This window comes from Gordionus sp. m RMFG-2023, chromosome 2 (assembly GCF_954871325.1).
Source record: "Gordionus sp. m RMFG-2023 chromosome 2, tfGorSpeb1-WG-v2, whole genome shotgun sequence".
In the NCBI taxonomy this organism is placed as follows: Eukaryota; Metazoa; Nematomorpha; class Gordioida; order Chordodea; family Parachordodidae; genus Gordionus; species Gordionus sp. m RMFG-2023.
Genome location: NC_088776.1, coordinates 45293438 through 45311721, shown reverse-complemented (window position 1 = coordinate 45311721; position 18284 = coordinate 45293438). Strand labels below are relative to the sequence as shown.

General features: G+C 26.1%; 1 protein-coding gene across 3 annotated transcripts in view; it reads right to left on the bottom strand.

Moving 5' to 3' along the window:
• Positions 1-401: 401 nt before the first annotated feature.
• Positions 402-18284, bottom strand: part of LOC135923559 (protein ECT2-like) — a 47277-nt gene continuing 29394 nt past the window's right edge. For 2 of the 3 annotated variants that reach the window (XM_065458372.1, XM_065458373.1), the window contains exons 7-23: positions 16776-16880; positions 16041-16140; positions 15038-15225; positions 14306-14543; positions 13746-13882; positions 13343-13660; positions 12758-12868; positions 12380-12476; positions 11960-12041; positions 11613-11691; positions 10678-10797; positions 9916-10417; positions 9226-9392; positions 8896-8990; positions 7153-7304; positions 6437-6519; positions 402-2233 (exon numbers count right to left, since the gene is read on the bottom strand). In XM_065458372.1, coding sequence (XP_065314444.1) covers positions 1847-2233; positions 6437-6519; positions 7153-7304; positions 8896-8990; positions 9226-9392; positions 9916-10417; positions 10678-10797; positions 11613-11691; positions 11960-12041; positions 12380-12476; positions 12758-12868; positions 13343-13660; positions 13746-13882; positions 14306-14543; positions 15038-15225; positions 16041-16140; positions 16776-16880 — 2961 coding nt within the window. In that variant the 3' untranslated portion in view covers positions 402-1846. The remainder of the gene's footprint in view (positions 2234-6436; positions 6520-7152; positions 7305-8895; positions 8991-9225; positions 9393-9915; positions 10418-10677; positions 10798-11612; positions 11692-11959; positions 12042-12379; positions 12477-12757; positions 12869-13342; positions 13661-13745; positions 13883-14305; positions 14544-15037; positions 15226-16040; positions 16141-16775; positions 16881-18284) is intronic. The other variant, XM_065458374.1, reaches the window with a different exon arrangement.

The window sequence follows — 18284 nt, the reverse complement described above, 5'->3', positions numbered from 1 at the left end:
TTAAATCAAATACAAATAGTAAATTCTATTATTCGTTCGTATACGAATAGTAAATTATTTATTTTGTTTAAACGAATCTAATAATGAGTTCGATTCTTATTTGTTTTCGAATAGGCATATGTGCTCATATCATAACTGGACGATATCAGGGGCATAAAGTCATAATTTCGAACATGTGATTGATCTATTTATTCATTATTTACACAAATGTTCAAACTTTGAATCAAAAATTTCAGGAATTTAGAAACGAATTATGTAATTAATAAATAAAGGAAATCTATGCCGTGATAGTTATTTCTTCCCTTCGACTATAACCAATAACGTCGTTTATATACTTTTATTCGAATAATTTACATTAAATTATTATTTTATACAAATAATTATGATAAATTACAATATTTGTGTCGTAATATTATGTGGGTTAATTTAAAAATTTATTTTTATAAGGTAATAAAAAAGGAGAATATAATAAATGTTGATATAAATATAAATAAATTATCAAAATTTTGTAAACGGATTAATGTATAATTAAGTGTTACCCTTATGCGAACTCAGTATTTTTCTTTGGTCTGACTACAGAACAGTTCCAAAAATTCTCCTAATTATTTTAGTAGTCTAGATGGCGCTAATATCAAGTTAAAATTTTAATTTAGTTGTGTGTATATATATATATATTCTGTTTTAAAGAAAAATTTTTTGGGTGCTATCTGTAGTCATGGCCATATTTTATTTATTTTTGTTAAAAATGTTTGAAATATATAATATGAAAAATCAATCGTAAAAATCTTATAAGATTTAAAATTATAAATTTTATCTAAAATATAAGGTTTGTAAAATATTAATTTTAAATGATATGATTTTGAGAATTTACAGTTTTAAATAGTCAAAACAAACAAAGAATATGTAAATATAAGTTTTAATCAAATAATTGGTTTAAAAAAAAAATGAATATCACAATTAATTGAAATAAATGACTCGTTGATTTGGATGCTTGTGGAATAATAAATTTGCGATTAAAATAATTATGATATAAAAAAGGTGACATCAAGGAGGTCACGATTTAGAAAAACCTTCCCTCTCTAAATATTATTATTTTTTTATAAAAATTGAATGTTTTTTTAAAGGGAGAAGCAATATAATGCTTATTTATTATATTTTCTAAGTGCCTTAAAATAATATTATTTGTAAATATTACGAATATATTTAAAAACAAATCAGTTGTTATTCATTCATAAAAATTAGTTGAATAATAATTTTTAAATTTTTTTAAAAAAAGAAGAAGACTTATAAAATATAAACGAAATAAATTAGTTATTCTTATTAGTCATTATGCTTTACTTTGATTCAAATTTATATTTTTTATATTAATAAATATTGGGAGGGAAGGGAGGGGGCTGACTCAAAAAAATGCCAATTTTGTAAGAGATTTTAGCATATTCGGGTCTAGGAAATTAAAAATAATTCTATAATTTTATAGATTTTTTGAATGATACTGATCGCGTTTACTAAATTTGTTTTGAAAAAATATGGAAGGGGGAGGCAATTTAGTTTCTTCGAGAATAAGTTAATTTTTATCAAATTTACGCTAAAAATTTTTTTAAAATGCTTGGTTATTTATAAATTAGCGCGTTCAAAGGATGCCCTGATTTAATTTAAAATAATATCGCCTCGGGCTATAATTGATTTTTGCATTATAAATTTTAATAGTCACAATAGACATGGTCATGACTTTTTTGAGGCTTTACCGAAATTTTTTTTTAAAGTTTCACAATTCATGAAAGTTAATTTTTTTAAATATCTTTCATAATTGTTTTGCAATCATTTTTCTCGGTCTTCATATCAATATTCATAGTTTATGTATCAATGTTACATCTCTGTCACAATCAAACGCCGTATCTATCTTATGATAATTTTTAACAATTTTTTCGATCATCTGGTCGTCGGATTTTGGATGAGATTGCTTAAAAGGAGTGGCGGTTAGGGAAGCGAATGAAAAATTGCGAGAAGGAACTAGGCTTAGATACCGAGGTGTCAACTTGTTGGATGAGTTGCCATTTTTCTTTCGAATGATTTCATCGTCCTCGTTTCTAAAATGTTGTGTATCGATGGAAAAGCTAGGATGTTGCATGTGCATAAGGTTTGGTAAGGGAAAAGATGGAGACATAGATATCAAGTTTGTTTTGGATCGAATTTTGATATCTTGGTGGTGATACATGGGAGCACAATAACCGTTCTGTGAAATAAAAACATGAAAATATACAGATTTTTTTTAAAAAAAAGGTATATAAAAACTTTGGGCCATTTATAAACAAAATTTTTTTCTAAAGCAAGAAAAAATAAATGGCTTATAATGCAGATGATTTTGCTTTTTTTTAAATGTCAAAAATTTTGAATTTTATTAACGATTAAATGGCGTCTGATACGATTGAAGCGAAAAAGGAATTATTTTTATTTTATCATTCAATAAATATAATGAATTTATGCTAAATTTTATTGATAATTTTGTAGAGGCTCATAATGATCTATGAAGATAATCTAATGATAACCATTAATAAAAATATTTAGGCAGCAGATAAAAAAAATTGATTTTATATGATCTACATCAATTTAGAAGAATTTCAAACATTTCACTTTCTTGGACTAGCAAGGAATATTTTCCACTACCTTCTTAAAAAATTGAAAGTAAAATTACATATACATATGCAAAACAGCTATATCCCCTGAAAAGAGGCTAGTTACTTAGAAATGATAATATTTAGGTATTAAAATTAAAAGCATTTAGGATACCTATTAACAAGTTTAAATTACTCTAAATCATCTTATACAAACAGAATAGGCAAAATTTACATTGCTATATAATTCCAGATGTATGTGACGCTATATGGCAGTTAAAAGTATATCCATATGCTATTTTCAACTTGTTAGCCGAAACAAAAAAGATTTAAAAAATACAAAGATCTCAACAATTTTATATTTTACTCTAATAGTCATCCCCACAAACAGCCAATTTTGGCCTAAAACTTTTAAAGCCCCTAGGCCTCAAAATAAGACATTTATTTTACCAACAAGGCTAGGGGAATTGCCTTATATCCGAGAAAAAATTAAATTAAAAATATTCCGACATAAATTATGGCTTATTTTTAATTAATTATATTATAATATATATATCATTTTATAGCTTTTTAAACAGTTTTAAATCAGGGATGTGAACCCGAACCCTCCTGAACCCTTAATATCATAAATTATTATCTATTTTAAGTAATAATATTTTATTATGTAAATTTATTAAGAGATTTCCCCACAAATATATTACATCAGATGTGCAGACCATACTCTATAATTGGCTATAATTGCCTAAAAAATAATCACTTTAAAACTATCATTGAAGCAAGGGATGTTGCTAAATATTTAAGAACTCCCACAATTGTAAGAATATTAAAATCAATGAAAAGGTCAATGACATTATAAAATTGCACAACACGTTGGTCCTCAATTTGTATGAAACTAGAACGATTATTAAGTTTGAAAAATTTTCGGTAATGATTTTATTATAGGAGCATGTGAAGTCATATTGTCGAAAGATGATTGGTGCCAAATAAAGGACCTTACTAGTGTATTAGTTCCTTTAAAAATAACAATATTAAGATTACAATCAGAACAATTATGTTTAACTGATTTTTATGGCATATGGATTAGATATCGATATTTAAGAGAAATACTAGTCCTTTTCATATGAAATATTAGAAAACATGTAAATTAGAGAGTAACAATATTTTCAAAATAGTGTTGTATACGCTTATATATATTTAGACCCTCAATATCAAGTTTTATTGAGTATTGAGCAAAAACAAATGGCTAAAGACCATCTTAAGGATTTATGGCATACGCAAAACTCCATTATTTACAATATATTGGAGGCTACGACAATAATACCTACTGGTTGTAGTGATAATAATGTTATGATAGCAACAGATGATCTTGAAATTTTACTTTTAGATAGAAAGAAAAAAATAATGTACTGACTTTTCAATTTATTCTTGATCTGGCATTAGCTTCTGAGCGAGCAGATAAAGAAATGGCAAATAAAAATATGCCAGTTGTTAATAAGATAAATGTTAATAACAAAAGAAATGATAATGATAATAATTATAAACATCCAATAAAAACGACGACTACAATTGATAAAGGCTATAATAAAGTCAAGTATAATAATACATTTGATAAAGAGAATAATAACTACAATAATAATAATGATAAAGATTATAATAAACTTAAATGTTATAAATGTGGTTTTATTCATAACCGAGAAGTGAGATGTCCAGCTACAAATGGCGACGATAAATGGAGAAAATAATTCCTTAAATGGAGATAATAATTCCTTAAATGGAGAAAATAATTCCTTAAATGGAGATTCAAAAAAAATAGCGGATTTATCTACGATTAAATTTGATAAATTCGAGTTGGATACTTCTATCCACAGATATTTTTCTCAATGGGAAGCCAGTTTTCGGTTAAAAAACGTAAGCCCATCTGAATGTCAATATAAAGATATATTTTTAACATTTTTTGGCAATAAGAATATTGAGTTGGTGGACCGTTTTTGTTATCCTGATTCGATCGAAACTTTATCTTTTAAGGAAATTAAGTCAATATGTTTTAAACTATTTAAACCGACGTCAACAGCTTTTGCTTCTAGATTTGATTTCGTTAGATTACGGAGAACAACTGAAACCATAAATGAATTTGCAAATAAAATTTGATATCAAAAATAAATTGAAATATAAATTAGTAGTCGTATTGTTTATAATTTAGTAGTTGGTTTCTTCTTTAATGGAAAAGTTCTCAGAAGTTAAGAGAATAAATAAGGGCACAAATATTTTAAAATTCTTCAATATATCCAGAATTATATACCTTGTCTAGAATCGTCATGGCTGTACCGGTGACACAAGTACAATAATTTTTGTATTATAAAGATAACTATCCATTTTAGGTAAGCGTAGAAAAGGATTTTCATCTTTGAATATATATTGTCTAATTTACGTGGAAGTCTCAAGGATGATATTTTATAATATATTATGACTGCGCGATTGAATAAAACATTTAAAATATAAATTATTTCATTTTTAAATTTTTTATTTGTAAATTTTGAATGTGTATATATTGAAGTATACTAATAAATGATTGAAAAGTCTTATTTTGAGTCATTTTTTTATGTTCCCTGAACCCTGAACCGAACCCATTATAAATTTTATTACTGTACCCGAACCCGGACCCTTTTTTTTGTCGAAGGGTTCACATCCCTATTTTAAATAAATAAATAATTTATTTTTAAAAAAAACGTGAACATTCGGAAGTGTATAAATTAGATAATATAATTTATAGATTGCATTGAGAAGTATAGTTTCCCGCATCACCTCGGCTCACTAGATGGGAAAAACATCAGAATAGAAAATCCCTGTAAAATCTTGATACTAAAATTATTTATTTTTAAAAAAAATATATTCTTAATTATTGACTGGTAGTTATTTTAAATTCATATCTTATGGAAAACAGGGTACTAGTGGTACATTCAAGAATGATAGTTTATATCAAAGTGAGGAATTATAAATATTAATAAATAATTTTTAATTATTTGAGAGTTGGAAATTCAATCAATTTATATTCCGTCCTCCAAAACCATTGTCTAATGATATCATTGCTCCATATGATATAATTGATGATCCAAACTTCCCTTTAAAAAATAGTCTTATGAGTAAGACAATATCCAATGAATAATACAAGTCCACAACAAAAACATTATAATTATAAAAGTAGTGATAGAGCTGCATTGAATGCAAATTTGGCATAAGATTGCAAAATAGTGGAGGTTGTAAGAAAAGATAATGTATCATCCCATTAGTGTTACTTTAGTACCCTCTGAATATGGATCTTTCCTTTTTCTCTCTTCCTTTAAAATTGAATCTTTCAAATTTTTTCATTTTAATTTGCATATATTTGGTGTTGAATTAAGTCTGATATATTGTAAATTATTGAAATTCACATCAAATATTGATGCTTACTAATTAATGTTAAAAAATATATTGTTAAATTATTCAAAATAAGTTTTCGTCAATATGTTATATATTTCATAGGTTGTCATGGTCCTCTACAAAATTGATCAACAAAATAATAAGATATAAGATTAATTATATAAAAAAAATTTCTATTAATAAAATCGTATCTTAGGTTGTTAGGTAAATAATATTGCGCAAAATGCATCTCTGAAAAACTTTGAAAAACTGTCTTGTTTGGAAATAGTCTTAGAAGAGAATATTTTTCACTTCATTTTATTTTAGTCATGTAGCGACTGAAATAATTAGTTTGATATTATTAAATTAACCATAAACTCCTCAATTATATAATTTTAAATGTAAGCAAAAAAATATTTGACTTGTACATTAATGATGGAGTTAGAAACCAATAACTCATTGCAGGTCTGTTCTTGTTTATGATGATTAAATGGAATTGGATCAAAGGTTTCTGTAGTTAATAGATATATGAAGCATTTTAGGAATAAAAAGTAATTTTTATTAATGGAGTAATAGATGGGTAAAAAGAGTGTGAATTTGACCTCCCTCCTTCATTAATTTCTTTAAGAGACATGCAAGCCTGGCCCGGGTGGGCCGGGCCGTATATTTTAAAAATAAATATTTTAAATAGCCATTATTAGCTATAAAAATTAAAAATAAATATAATATGTATATATTTTAAAAGGTTAAAATTTAAATATTATATTTGTAATACAATATTATAACTTTCCTATTTAATATTATATTATTGGTCAATATAATTGCATAATATTAGAAGTTAAATTATAATTATAAAATATTATATATAGAAAACAATTTAAAATAAAGATACGATTGTTTTGACTATAAAATAATATATTATAAAAATACCTGGCTGACCGGAAATTTTTATTAAAAAAAAATTCGGGTCAGGCCGCGCAAACGGTACCTCTGCAGGTCTCTGATTTCTTTATTATTACCAATATGCAACTTATTGATAATTTTCGAATATTCTAAAAATATTTGATAATGGATACTAAGTGTTCAAGATTCATTTTTTTTTATATGAAATTTTTTTTGATAACGTGTATATAATAAATAAAACCGCAATTATTTTCGGAGTCTAAATTTGAGCAAAGAGCAGGACTGGTGGCCAAGGTAGATATAGTGGAGACGGTTCGTTTGAGCTTGAATGGGGTGCTTTTATTGAAGCTGAATGCGCGACTCATTTTGCGACTCAGTAGCTTTTTAGCGTTTCTTAACGAATGCAGGGAATAAAATAAAAGAAGTTTATATTTTTATAGTGGTGTTTATACGAATTTATAATGGTTTTTATTAAAATGCGTTCAAATTAAAACAAGTGACTGGCATATTCATTTAATTTTTGATGAAAGCATTCTTTTTAAAAATATGAAGTATATTTAGTATTAAATTTTTTTAAATGTATATGTACCGGTAATTACTGTCAAAAAAAACAAATGCGTTCACATTCGTTCAGACTTTTAGATGTATTTTTTTTCTTCATTTAACAATATAAATACTGAACATCTTATTTTCATTTTTTTTTAAATTACATTTCATATTGAAAACAATGAGTCTTATTAGTATTGTTAAAGACTCGATTTTTAAAAACGACTAACCCAATATTTCAGCCAAAAAATATTATGAAACCCTCAAGATTTCGTTAATAGATGTCCAAACCTTTCTATCTTCATTATGTAAAATCTCTAGGCTTAAGTGATAGTCTTGGCTAAAATATTCGGTTAGCCGTTTTTAAAAATCGAGCCGTTTAACAACACTAGGTCTTATATTTATCGAAGCCAAAATCGTAAAATGTAAAAACTGGCTTACCCGGGTTTAATCTGGAAAACCGCCAATAAACGATAAAGAAGATATATAAATTTAACTAATTCTAGCCATATCCTTCGCTAGGTAAAATCAAGAAAATTTATTTAGAAGTATTAAAAAATTTTTTGGTGATACTTATTATAGTTGGACAAGTGTTATATATTAGTTGGTTATATTTTGACTTCAGCCATAAAAAACTATTATCTCAACCTCAAAGAATTTAGGGTATTTCAACATCATTATCACCTATATTAATCTTTTCTTTTTCTTTGCTACCTCAATGAGTTCTTTTACCAATCTAAATCTATTATGGTGCTTTTATTGTAGTTGCAAAAAGCCTTTGATTTTATTGGTTTTTCTAAAGTTATATTTGGTAAATGGAAAGAACGATTAAACAAAGAATAGTATTAATTAAAAGCAATATACGGACGTGGCTTCCCCAATATTGATTTTGAAAAAATAGGTTTTAGTCGTTATGCATAAAATAATAAATACATTGGGATAGTAAAGAAAAAAAACTTTATTAGAGATGAGGGCTTTAAAATGTCAGAAATGTGGAAAATATTTATTAAATATTTTTATTTATCTATTTAAAAATAGTTCCATAAATTTTTCACGTTTTAACATAAATGAATGCATAAAATATTTTTTGAATTGATTGAAACAGTTAATAAGTTTACAGTTATCGAAATATCTCAATAAATAAATAAAATATCAATTGATATATAGAAAAATGTAAAAATTTAATGTTCAAATCAGATAATTTTAAATTTTATGTTGAAAAAATTATGAAGCCCCATAATCTATCCACTGCTCATATAGTATATATTATATAATCCATATGCCTATCCAGGATCTCCACAAAGAAGGGGGCAGGGGGCAAGGTCTTGAGATCATATTTGTATATTAGATAAATTCTCGTCAAATAAGATCTTTAATAAAAGGAAGAAAACGTAATTACCCAGATCCGTCTATAAGCATATTTATCGTTTAAAATAACCTGAAAGCTTTTGATATGGTTCCATTAACGTTTGTTCCTGCGATAGGACTCGATATGTTGATTTGATCTGGATGAATTGGGTGTAATATGGACCTCTGAGTTTTAATGGTTGAGAAAATATATTTAACTATAATTTAGCGATCATAAATATTATATTAAAATTTCTTGACGAAATTTGTTAAATAATAACTTTGTGTGGAAGTTCTATATGATTTTTCTAATTTAAGAAAATATTTTTAAACAAAAGAAACGGTCTATTATTTACTATTCCAAATCCTAATTAAGATATTAAATAAAATGAATATGCTGTGAAAGAAAGAAAAATTAAACCCCATCGGAGAGACATAAAGTATTGACGGTGTTTTTGTGCAAGGCCTCGAGAATGTAAGGTTTTTTGAGAGGTTCCTCGTCTTCGACCGAAAATAGCAGTAACCTACCTTCCCGGGTATATTGATTCGAATTGTGACTACATATTATGGCAAAGGAGTTCATAAATTCTGTTATGAACAAATAAGAATTAATTTTTAATAGGTTTATAATTCCATGTCAAAGATATTTTTTTAAAAAAAGGATATTTTTCATTTCCGCCGATCTCTTTAGATTTTGGTAAAATTTGGTATGTGGGAGTAAAGTTAATATAACTAAGACTCGATAAAATTTTGGCGTTAAGTTAGAAAAATGACCTATCTTTACCATTTAAAGGTTATTTTTAATACTTTTACTCCTGAGATCTCAAAAAGTATTTTAAAAATAGAAGTTATAGTATAGGTTTATACATAATTTTTATACATGTAAAATTCATTAAAATCTAGAAATGTAGGTTGAAAATTATGTATTTTATATCTTTTGATTGATTTTACTTAACTTCACTAGTTAGCATAGACTTGAGCAACACCAAGTAATTAATAAATAAATAAATATTATTCAAGATTCTTAATGCACCTTCATATTTTTTACTTTAAAAACACACATAGTTACAAACAAAATATTAAATTCTGGGATAATACATTTTTATAAAACCTTCATTGTCAACAATATCCCCTATGATTTTAACGTGCGATAAATGAAGAAGTTCCACATGCTTGTAATTTTTAACACCGCTTTTAGCAACGGGGCCCAGGCTGCTTGTTAAGCTACTAGCGTTACTTAAAGTGCTGGTAATTTTGGTGATTTTATTGGACCGGTTTGTATCATTTATATTGTTAGGAATGGATATAAATTGATTTGTTTTGCTTTGAATATCCATTTTGATCCCTGAATCTGCACATTGATTATTACTACATGAATTGAACGGTAAGGGGAGAGGGTTATGTTTAATAGCTGTAGGATCATTCAAATTAGAGGGATTCAATATATTTTTTGAAACGTTGGAAGTTAACATGTTGGGGTTAGATTTTGATACCGGGTAATGGCTATTGTTCAAATTAGTAGCAGCTGAAGGGTGATTGAGGGATGAAGAAGTGAGGAAATTAAGATTTGTAAGTTTGTTGAGAGATATTGGAGCGTTTCTGCGCTTGCATATCTCAATTTTTTTTTAATATAAAATAATAATGAAATGCATATGAGGACTGTTTTATATACTATTATTTTTTAAATTTAAGAAATCGATTCCTATATCACCATCTATATTAAGTATAGAACAACACTATTCACTAAAATAATCACATGAAAATAGGCCAACTTATGAAAATTTCATTATAAAATTATGATGCGAACAAACATTATATAAAATAAGATATTATATAATCTAATCAATAAATTTGCATAGGTGTCCCTTCATACCTCCAGGCAATCATTAAATAAGAATATGGCTAAATGTCGGCCCTTAACCGATGGCTCATTAGTTAAACCCTGCACGAAGGCTTTGAATATAAATGTTCTTTGGGAAGATAACAGGTTAGGCTATGATTTTTATAAATTTTATAAAGATTTATGAATATTGTTTTTAATATCATTTATTTAGAGAAATGATTATAATGATTATAAAAATAAATTTGAATTGTTTTAAATTTGTACTAAAAAATATTTCTTAAAAGTTAAAAAAATTCAAAATTGCCTATCCAAATACAGAGGCGTAGTGGTGAGGTGGGGTCGGAAGTTTCCGAAAAAATTTGTCCCACTCTTAAAAATATTGCATTTTTATTGCTACTATTCTTTTCATATTAAATACTGTGCAATTTAGTGAAAATTTAATTCCCATACTAAATCTATATATCCAACCTTTGTAATCTCTTATTCAAAAATAAAACTCTCTATGAACCCAACATTTCAAATATTATTAAACGAGCAGTAATATATAAAGTATAAGGATTCCAATTTTTATGCAATTATAACTGGAAAATTATTAAGAAAAATTTTACAGAAAAATTAAGTTTTGAATCGATTTAAATTTTTTCTATAATTTTTCTATAAAATTTAATATTTAGCAATGAGTAGGACATGGCAAAAAAATAATATAATTAATATTTTAAAAATACAAATTTTAGCTTACAAAAAAAAGATTCTAGATCATTATATGTTATTTTTATAATAAATGTGTAAAAGGTAGGAACTCAATATTTTTAATGGAGGGGGTAAGGGTCAAGAAGACTCTGAAATATACTATATAACGGTTATCTAATTATAATAAAGGTTTATAATGTTGTTTTTACTAGAGTAAAATGACCGAAAATATTATTAAATATAAATCTTAAAATTATAAACAATGCAATATTTACAGGACAATTTTCTATATCGTTGACAATTTCAAACATATGGAGTTGGGTTTCTGTTTTACGTTTTCCTTCGTTGATCTGGCTAAAAGTATTAAATATTATAATATTTAAATTAATTTCCTATTTCGTTCTTTTTAATAATAAAGCTCTAAGAGTCTATTCATACCCTCAATGAATAGTAAAGTAATGCGAACATCTCAACTCTCATCTGAGGGTAAAGGGGGAGGGGTATAGCGGTATATTAACTAGCTATGTATGATAAAAGCAAAAAACTCTATTAGTTCTATAAATTTAGGCAGAATGTGTTATTTTTAATATTTAATTAAGCACAAATTATAAAAAATATTTACTCTAAAACGTTCTTAACAGCATTGATAGCTTCGTCCAAAGCAACCCTATCATCGCTATGTTGAGGGGTGTGTTTCAATAAATCTTTTTTGAATGATGATATTTTAAAAAGAATATATTTTCCATTGAAAACTAATTTGGGAAATATTCGATATTTATAAATATTATTTTAAAAGAATAATATAAGACACGTTAATTTTTACTTAATCAGAGCAGCTTATCAAGTTGATTGGCATTCTTAGTTCCCTAATAATTTCATAACACTAATAATAAAAATTATAGAGATGAGGACTAATATTAGTTCAAAAAAATAAGTTATCTCACTAGGATAGGAAAGTATGGAGAAAAACTTTAACCCCCCTTCCCCATTTCCCCCAAAAAAGACGATTTTTTAATTTCGCTGATTTATTTGATAATCTAACCTGATAACAACAAAATTAGGCTAGGTAATCTTTGTACGGGTCGAATTAATAGATCTTCGAGGCTTTGTCTACCACATTCGACTTTATTCTGACATATCTTTTAAATAAATATATTTTTAGTTTTTAAAAAAAAATTAGGCTATTATTTATAAAATGAAGGATAATTTTTTTATCTCTCTTTATACTTTTTAATAATTTCATCAATATTGCATCTAACCTTTTTTCTTCACATAACAAAAATTGTAATACCCAATTTTAAAACTATTTATAAGTTACTAAAATGCCTCGCCTGTCAAAATAAAAATTAACCTCACTTAAAAATATAATAAATTAATAATCTTATTTAATTATAATCGAATTTTCTTTACAAAAAATTACTTTCAGGAAGGCGTGAAACTTGGGCTTAGTTTGATCGCAAAATTTGAGCGTGTTTTTACTGTCGTGGAAAAAATTAATGAAAGGTGGGTATGCTTTGATCATTCCGTCAACCTTTGTAAAAAAATTAATCAAATGAGAAAAAATATTTCGTTTTTCTTTAAAAAAAATTTAAAGTAAAATAGGATCCATGATGGCCCGAATTTGTGACGCGATCAAAATTCTCTACAAATTTTAGACTCTATTCTTCATTTCTATTAAAACTTAACAATCTTCATGATATCCTGCATGTTTAGGCATCGTACTCGGCTATTGACTTTTAAATAGCACCTATTGCTTTTCCAAGCCCGTTTTACAATTAATATTTTTCGATTATAACAGATAAACTATAACTACTTCATGCTTAAGAAAATAATATTAAAATTATGATCACGGCTTCATTCAGTACATGCCCCATAATCTCATCAAATAGATTTAAACCTTATGCTAGATCTAATCATAATAAAAGATAATTTAAAAGATAAGAGAACTTCGAACATCTAAATCCAATGAAATAACGACAAAACATAAATGATGTATAAAAATTACGTGTGCTAATATAACGTTGCCTATACAACTTTCTTCCGTATAATTTCTGAGCAACCTGGATAAATCTACGAGCATTCTCTTGTGCACTTCGTAGATGGGCGGTAAATTTCCGAAAATGGCTTTTATCTCTGTGGGATCGAGCAAGGGTTTACTTGCGCTAACCACGGAACTCGGATTGCCTGAATTGTAATGAATAGAGTGGTCAGATATATCGTCTTGCATATTGGAAAAATTGTTATTGAGGTTATTTGGATTGAGGGTTAATGAAAGAAGGGTGTTAAGGTTCGGTTTATTTTCTTCCAAGGGTTTGTGGTACACCTGTAGATTATTTTTTTGTAAAATAAAAAAAATAAATTATAAGGAAAAATGTTTTTTGTTTTAATTTAATTCGCGGTTCATTTACATTTTTAATTAATTCCAGGCACGTGATATAATTTTTTTCCGTATTCAAAATTTCAACGGCCGTCATTTGTCGGGCCGAATGGCATTGATTGTAATTTAAAATTGAGGAGAGATCGGATGATAATACAACGGGGCTTTCTTATATATTTTTTTAAAAATAAAAAAAAATTGTAATCATATTGTTTAGATACCAATTCATTTAACTTAATAAATTAGGCTTGATTCATAGTGGGATCCGATCTGACATGATTTAACAGATGATCGATTTTAAATCTATTAATGAGATCAATTTTTCTTTAATATTAATCATTTTATTCATGATAATAATCTAATAATCATTGATAATAATAAAAAATTAATCTCATAAAAGTATTATAAAATCGCTCAGATATTAAATCAAATTGGATCTCACTATGAATCCAGCCTTAACATTTCATGTATATACCGATATATAACAATTAACACAAACTATAGATAACAAAATTGACAATGTTGTAAATTAAAATCCAACATCTAAAAATATATTCATTATTTATAAAAAAATGGATTATAAAGAAAAACCGTTGATAGCCCCGAGTCCTTGCAATAACAATGAATTGTCTCCAGAAGAATCTAGAATGGATGTGGAGTAGGATCTTTCCCTCAGAAGCTTGTTGGCGAGACTTATGTTGGTACTGATTTCCAGCATATTGTTATTACAATTGTTAGGACCGTTATTACTATTTAGGATAGAGGTAGTGGAGTTAGATGAAGGAGTATTACATAGAGACCCGTTGAGGAATTTATCTTGATTTTGGGTCTATTATATCATTGTTGTATTAATTAAAAATATTATTTTTATAGTCCCATTTAATAAATTTGTTTTTTATAAAAAAATAAAATTGAAATATCTTATTCCCAATCTATAAAAAAAAGTTGAACTTAAACTAAGCTATTAATGATATTTTATAACAATTATATTTGTTTAGTATATTTTTTAATGGTCTATAAAATAGTGGTGCATGTATGGACTATTATTAACTCATCTTGCTATTAGTTAGACTTGGTCTAGATTTAATATAAAAAATGTAGTCTCTTTCTATGTACTAAAAAACCACTCAAATTTACAAAGGACTGATTTAAAAAAAAAATAGTTATATAGTTATAAGGTAAAGGGAATCATTTTTTTAAAAGTATAAATATAATATTAAATTTTATAGATGCTTAACAAAATTCACAGGAAATATATTCTTTCCAGTAAAGAAAAAACTTTTATAATATTTTTAAAAACAATTAATTTTTAATTAATCTTACCAAAAAGTAGTATAATTTTTCATCGGCGCAAAAATCCAGCTGAATACTGACCCAGAACCACTCCGCCTTGACGATAAGCAAATTGTTTCTATCGCAAGCGTTTATGTTTAAATTTTCGGTCTTTACGTTTTGTTCGTCTACTACTATATGAGTAGTTTTGGGATCTTCGCAGTCCAAAATTTTAGCTCCTATTGGGGTTTGACATTTCGAGAAATTTACAATTTGTTTGGGTATAATAAATGGTGAAAATATGCATAAATATTATATATAGTAGAAAGGACAAATAAACCTTTTATATAGCATTTTACCTAGTAAAATATCACTTCAAAACTTGTAATATTTAAAATGATATTCTCGAACAGTTTGAGATAATAATTTAGGAAATAAATGCTCTATATAAACGTTTAGTTATTTCATCTACTATTCACTGTATGAATTATTAATTGGTATATATTGAAACTAAAAAAGGAAAAACATTATAACTTGTAGAAATTTAAAATTAGATCATAAAGAGAAAGAGATAGAAAATTCTAATTCATTTTTTTAGATTAGATACCTGATTCTAATATTTTCCTACTATGATTATAATTAATTGAAATATTCATTAAAATTTTTATAAGAGCATTAAGAGATGGTGAAGGGAACAAGACATAGAGGGCGATCAAAGATATGCTGGACGAAAGTGCTAAATACTGACATGAAAAAGTTGAGTTTGACCTGGGGCGACGCCCAGAACTGCGTAAAATGGAGAAAGGCAATTAGAAGAGCAAATGACCTATCCGGGTAAACCTGAAAAATGGCCACTAAACGACGAAGAAGAAGAATAGGAAGAGAAGGAAACGCATTGCAAGTTTTAAAAGTTTGCTTGTCAAATTTTTTTACTTCATTCGTTAAAAAATGAATATTTCCATCATTTATTTTTTCTATAAATAAAATTATACCTCTTATATCTAAGAATTTATATTAACTTCTTTTTTTTAAAAAAGTGAATTTATTAGATTACCATTGGCAATGGCTTGATCTTCCATGTGTAACTTTTCTTCGTTTGAAAATCCTATAAAACTCAAATTGCATCCCACGAATGGTTTTAACTTGAAACGTGTCTAAATATTTCGTTGAGAAAAAATTATTAACTAGATTTGAATTTATATTATTTTTTTAAAAAAAAAATTAAAGAAGTGACAATAAACTGCTAAATCTCTGTTCTGAATAGTGATTTTTATAAAAAATTGTAATAAATTACACCTTTAAAAATATTTTAAAGATATAAGTCACACTATGTTTAAATCTACAATAAAAAAATTTTTTAATGATGTTAATACTGCTATTCTGACAAGAATTCAGAACAAAAATTAAGAGCTAGGATGCGATCTTTGCTTAATGGTAATCAATAAAACTTCTTTATTAAACAAATTAAAAGATTACAAAATAATTTTTACATATTCCACAAAGGTATTTTCTTTTATTAAAAATGTTTTCACAAAAAAAGGAGAAAGATCTCATAAAGTTTCACTCTGACAGAGAATTATATAAAAAAAATATATACTTTAAAAAAAATGCCAAAAAAATACTGGCCCTTTTAAATTAGAAAATAAAATTCATTTTGAAAAATATAAATACTTGACCATATTTCAATATTATAAAGTTAATTGTCTCATTACGCTTCAAAAACATTGTGAGATTTATTATATCATCTTTCTTTCTTAAAGTATTACTCTAGGGAAATTTAATAATTTACAATAATTTCTTCTTTGGTCGGAACGAAATCAAGATCGAATCTTCTTTCCCAGCAGTAAATAATCCAATCTTGACTCATGATAGGTTTGCCTAAATTAGATGCGGCCTGGCAGAAAATATTTTTTTCAAAAAGATATAGTATTAATATTAATTTATATCTAAAATCTCTAAATATCTTGACGTCCTAGGTATTTGTGGTCAGACTATAAACAATATAATTATGATAAATTTAGATAGTTTGTGGAGGAATACATTAATAAGTAACCTTCATTTTATGAGATGGTCATTATAAGTTATCTAGTATCACAAGGGTGTGAAAATAAAAATCAATTGGGTTTAAATCGTGATTTAAATCAAGTGATTTTTTTTTAAATTATTAATTTAATTCAAATTTTTCGAGTTCAATTATTTTACTTCAAAAAATTATATTTATTTAACATTGTAATAAGAGAAAATTGTCTAATATCTATTACCGGTGTTTCTTCATTAGTTTTTATATTTTGGATATATGGGCTTATAGTATTATTAGATTTTAAAGCATCAGCAATGATGTAACCTTAAATAAATTGGTATTTCATAATTTATTGTCTCAATATCATAATCCGCTTTCTTATTTTTCTATAAAACTGGTTGCAAGTGAACGTTATAAATCAGAGTTGTTAAAGTATCTAGATACTGTATTTAGATATAAAAATGTGGTATCTGTATCTAGATAAATTTTTGATTAAAGTATCTGTATCTAGATATTATTTTAGAGGTATCTGTATCTGTTTTTAGATACTTTTTAAGATGCATTTTGATATACTTTTATTTAACGCTTTTTTATATTATAAATAAAAATACTTGAGTGTAAGATTTATTTTATTTCATATGAGCATATAAATTAATATTAATATATATATTAAAAAAATTATATATATATGTAAAATATTATTATATATAAAAAAGAATATATAAATATTAATTAAATAGTAATTAAATATTATGTCCGAGTTATCAATAACAAGCAAATTCTGATATTACAATCCATCTCAAGGAATTTGCCATTTTTAATTGCAATGGAATTGGTATTTTATTTTATTCTATTATATTAATTTTTAAGATTAATATTGATGACAAAAATGACGACATTCCATGGCCAATTTATAGACCATATTTTAAAATAATATCTCAAAATAAAGAAAACAAATCTCTGTTAGAAAAATGTTTGCCATGTCCAAAAAATATGAAAATTTCAGTTAGCATTACCTCAACTTGCAACATTGTAAAACATTTAAGGGTATAGATACTAAATAAATGTTTACAATTTTAAATTTTAAGAGAAAACTTCAAATACTCTTAATCCAAATAAAAAAGGGGAAGGAGAAAAAATTTATTAAAGAAAATATTGGACTAGACTCATCGTCCATTGATTTTTTTTCAAGAGACCTCAGACTTTAACCCAAACCATTTTAGATGATTTAATATCTGATTTTATTATAGATGCATTCAGCCATTTTCAATTGTTGAT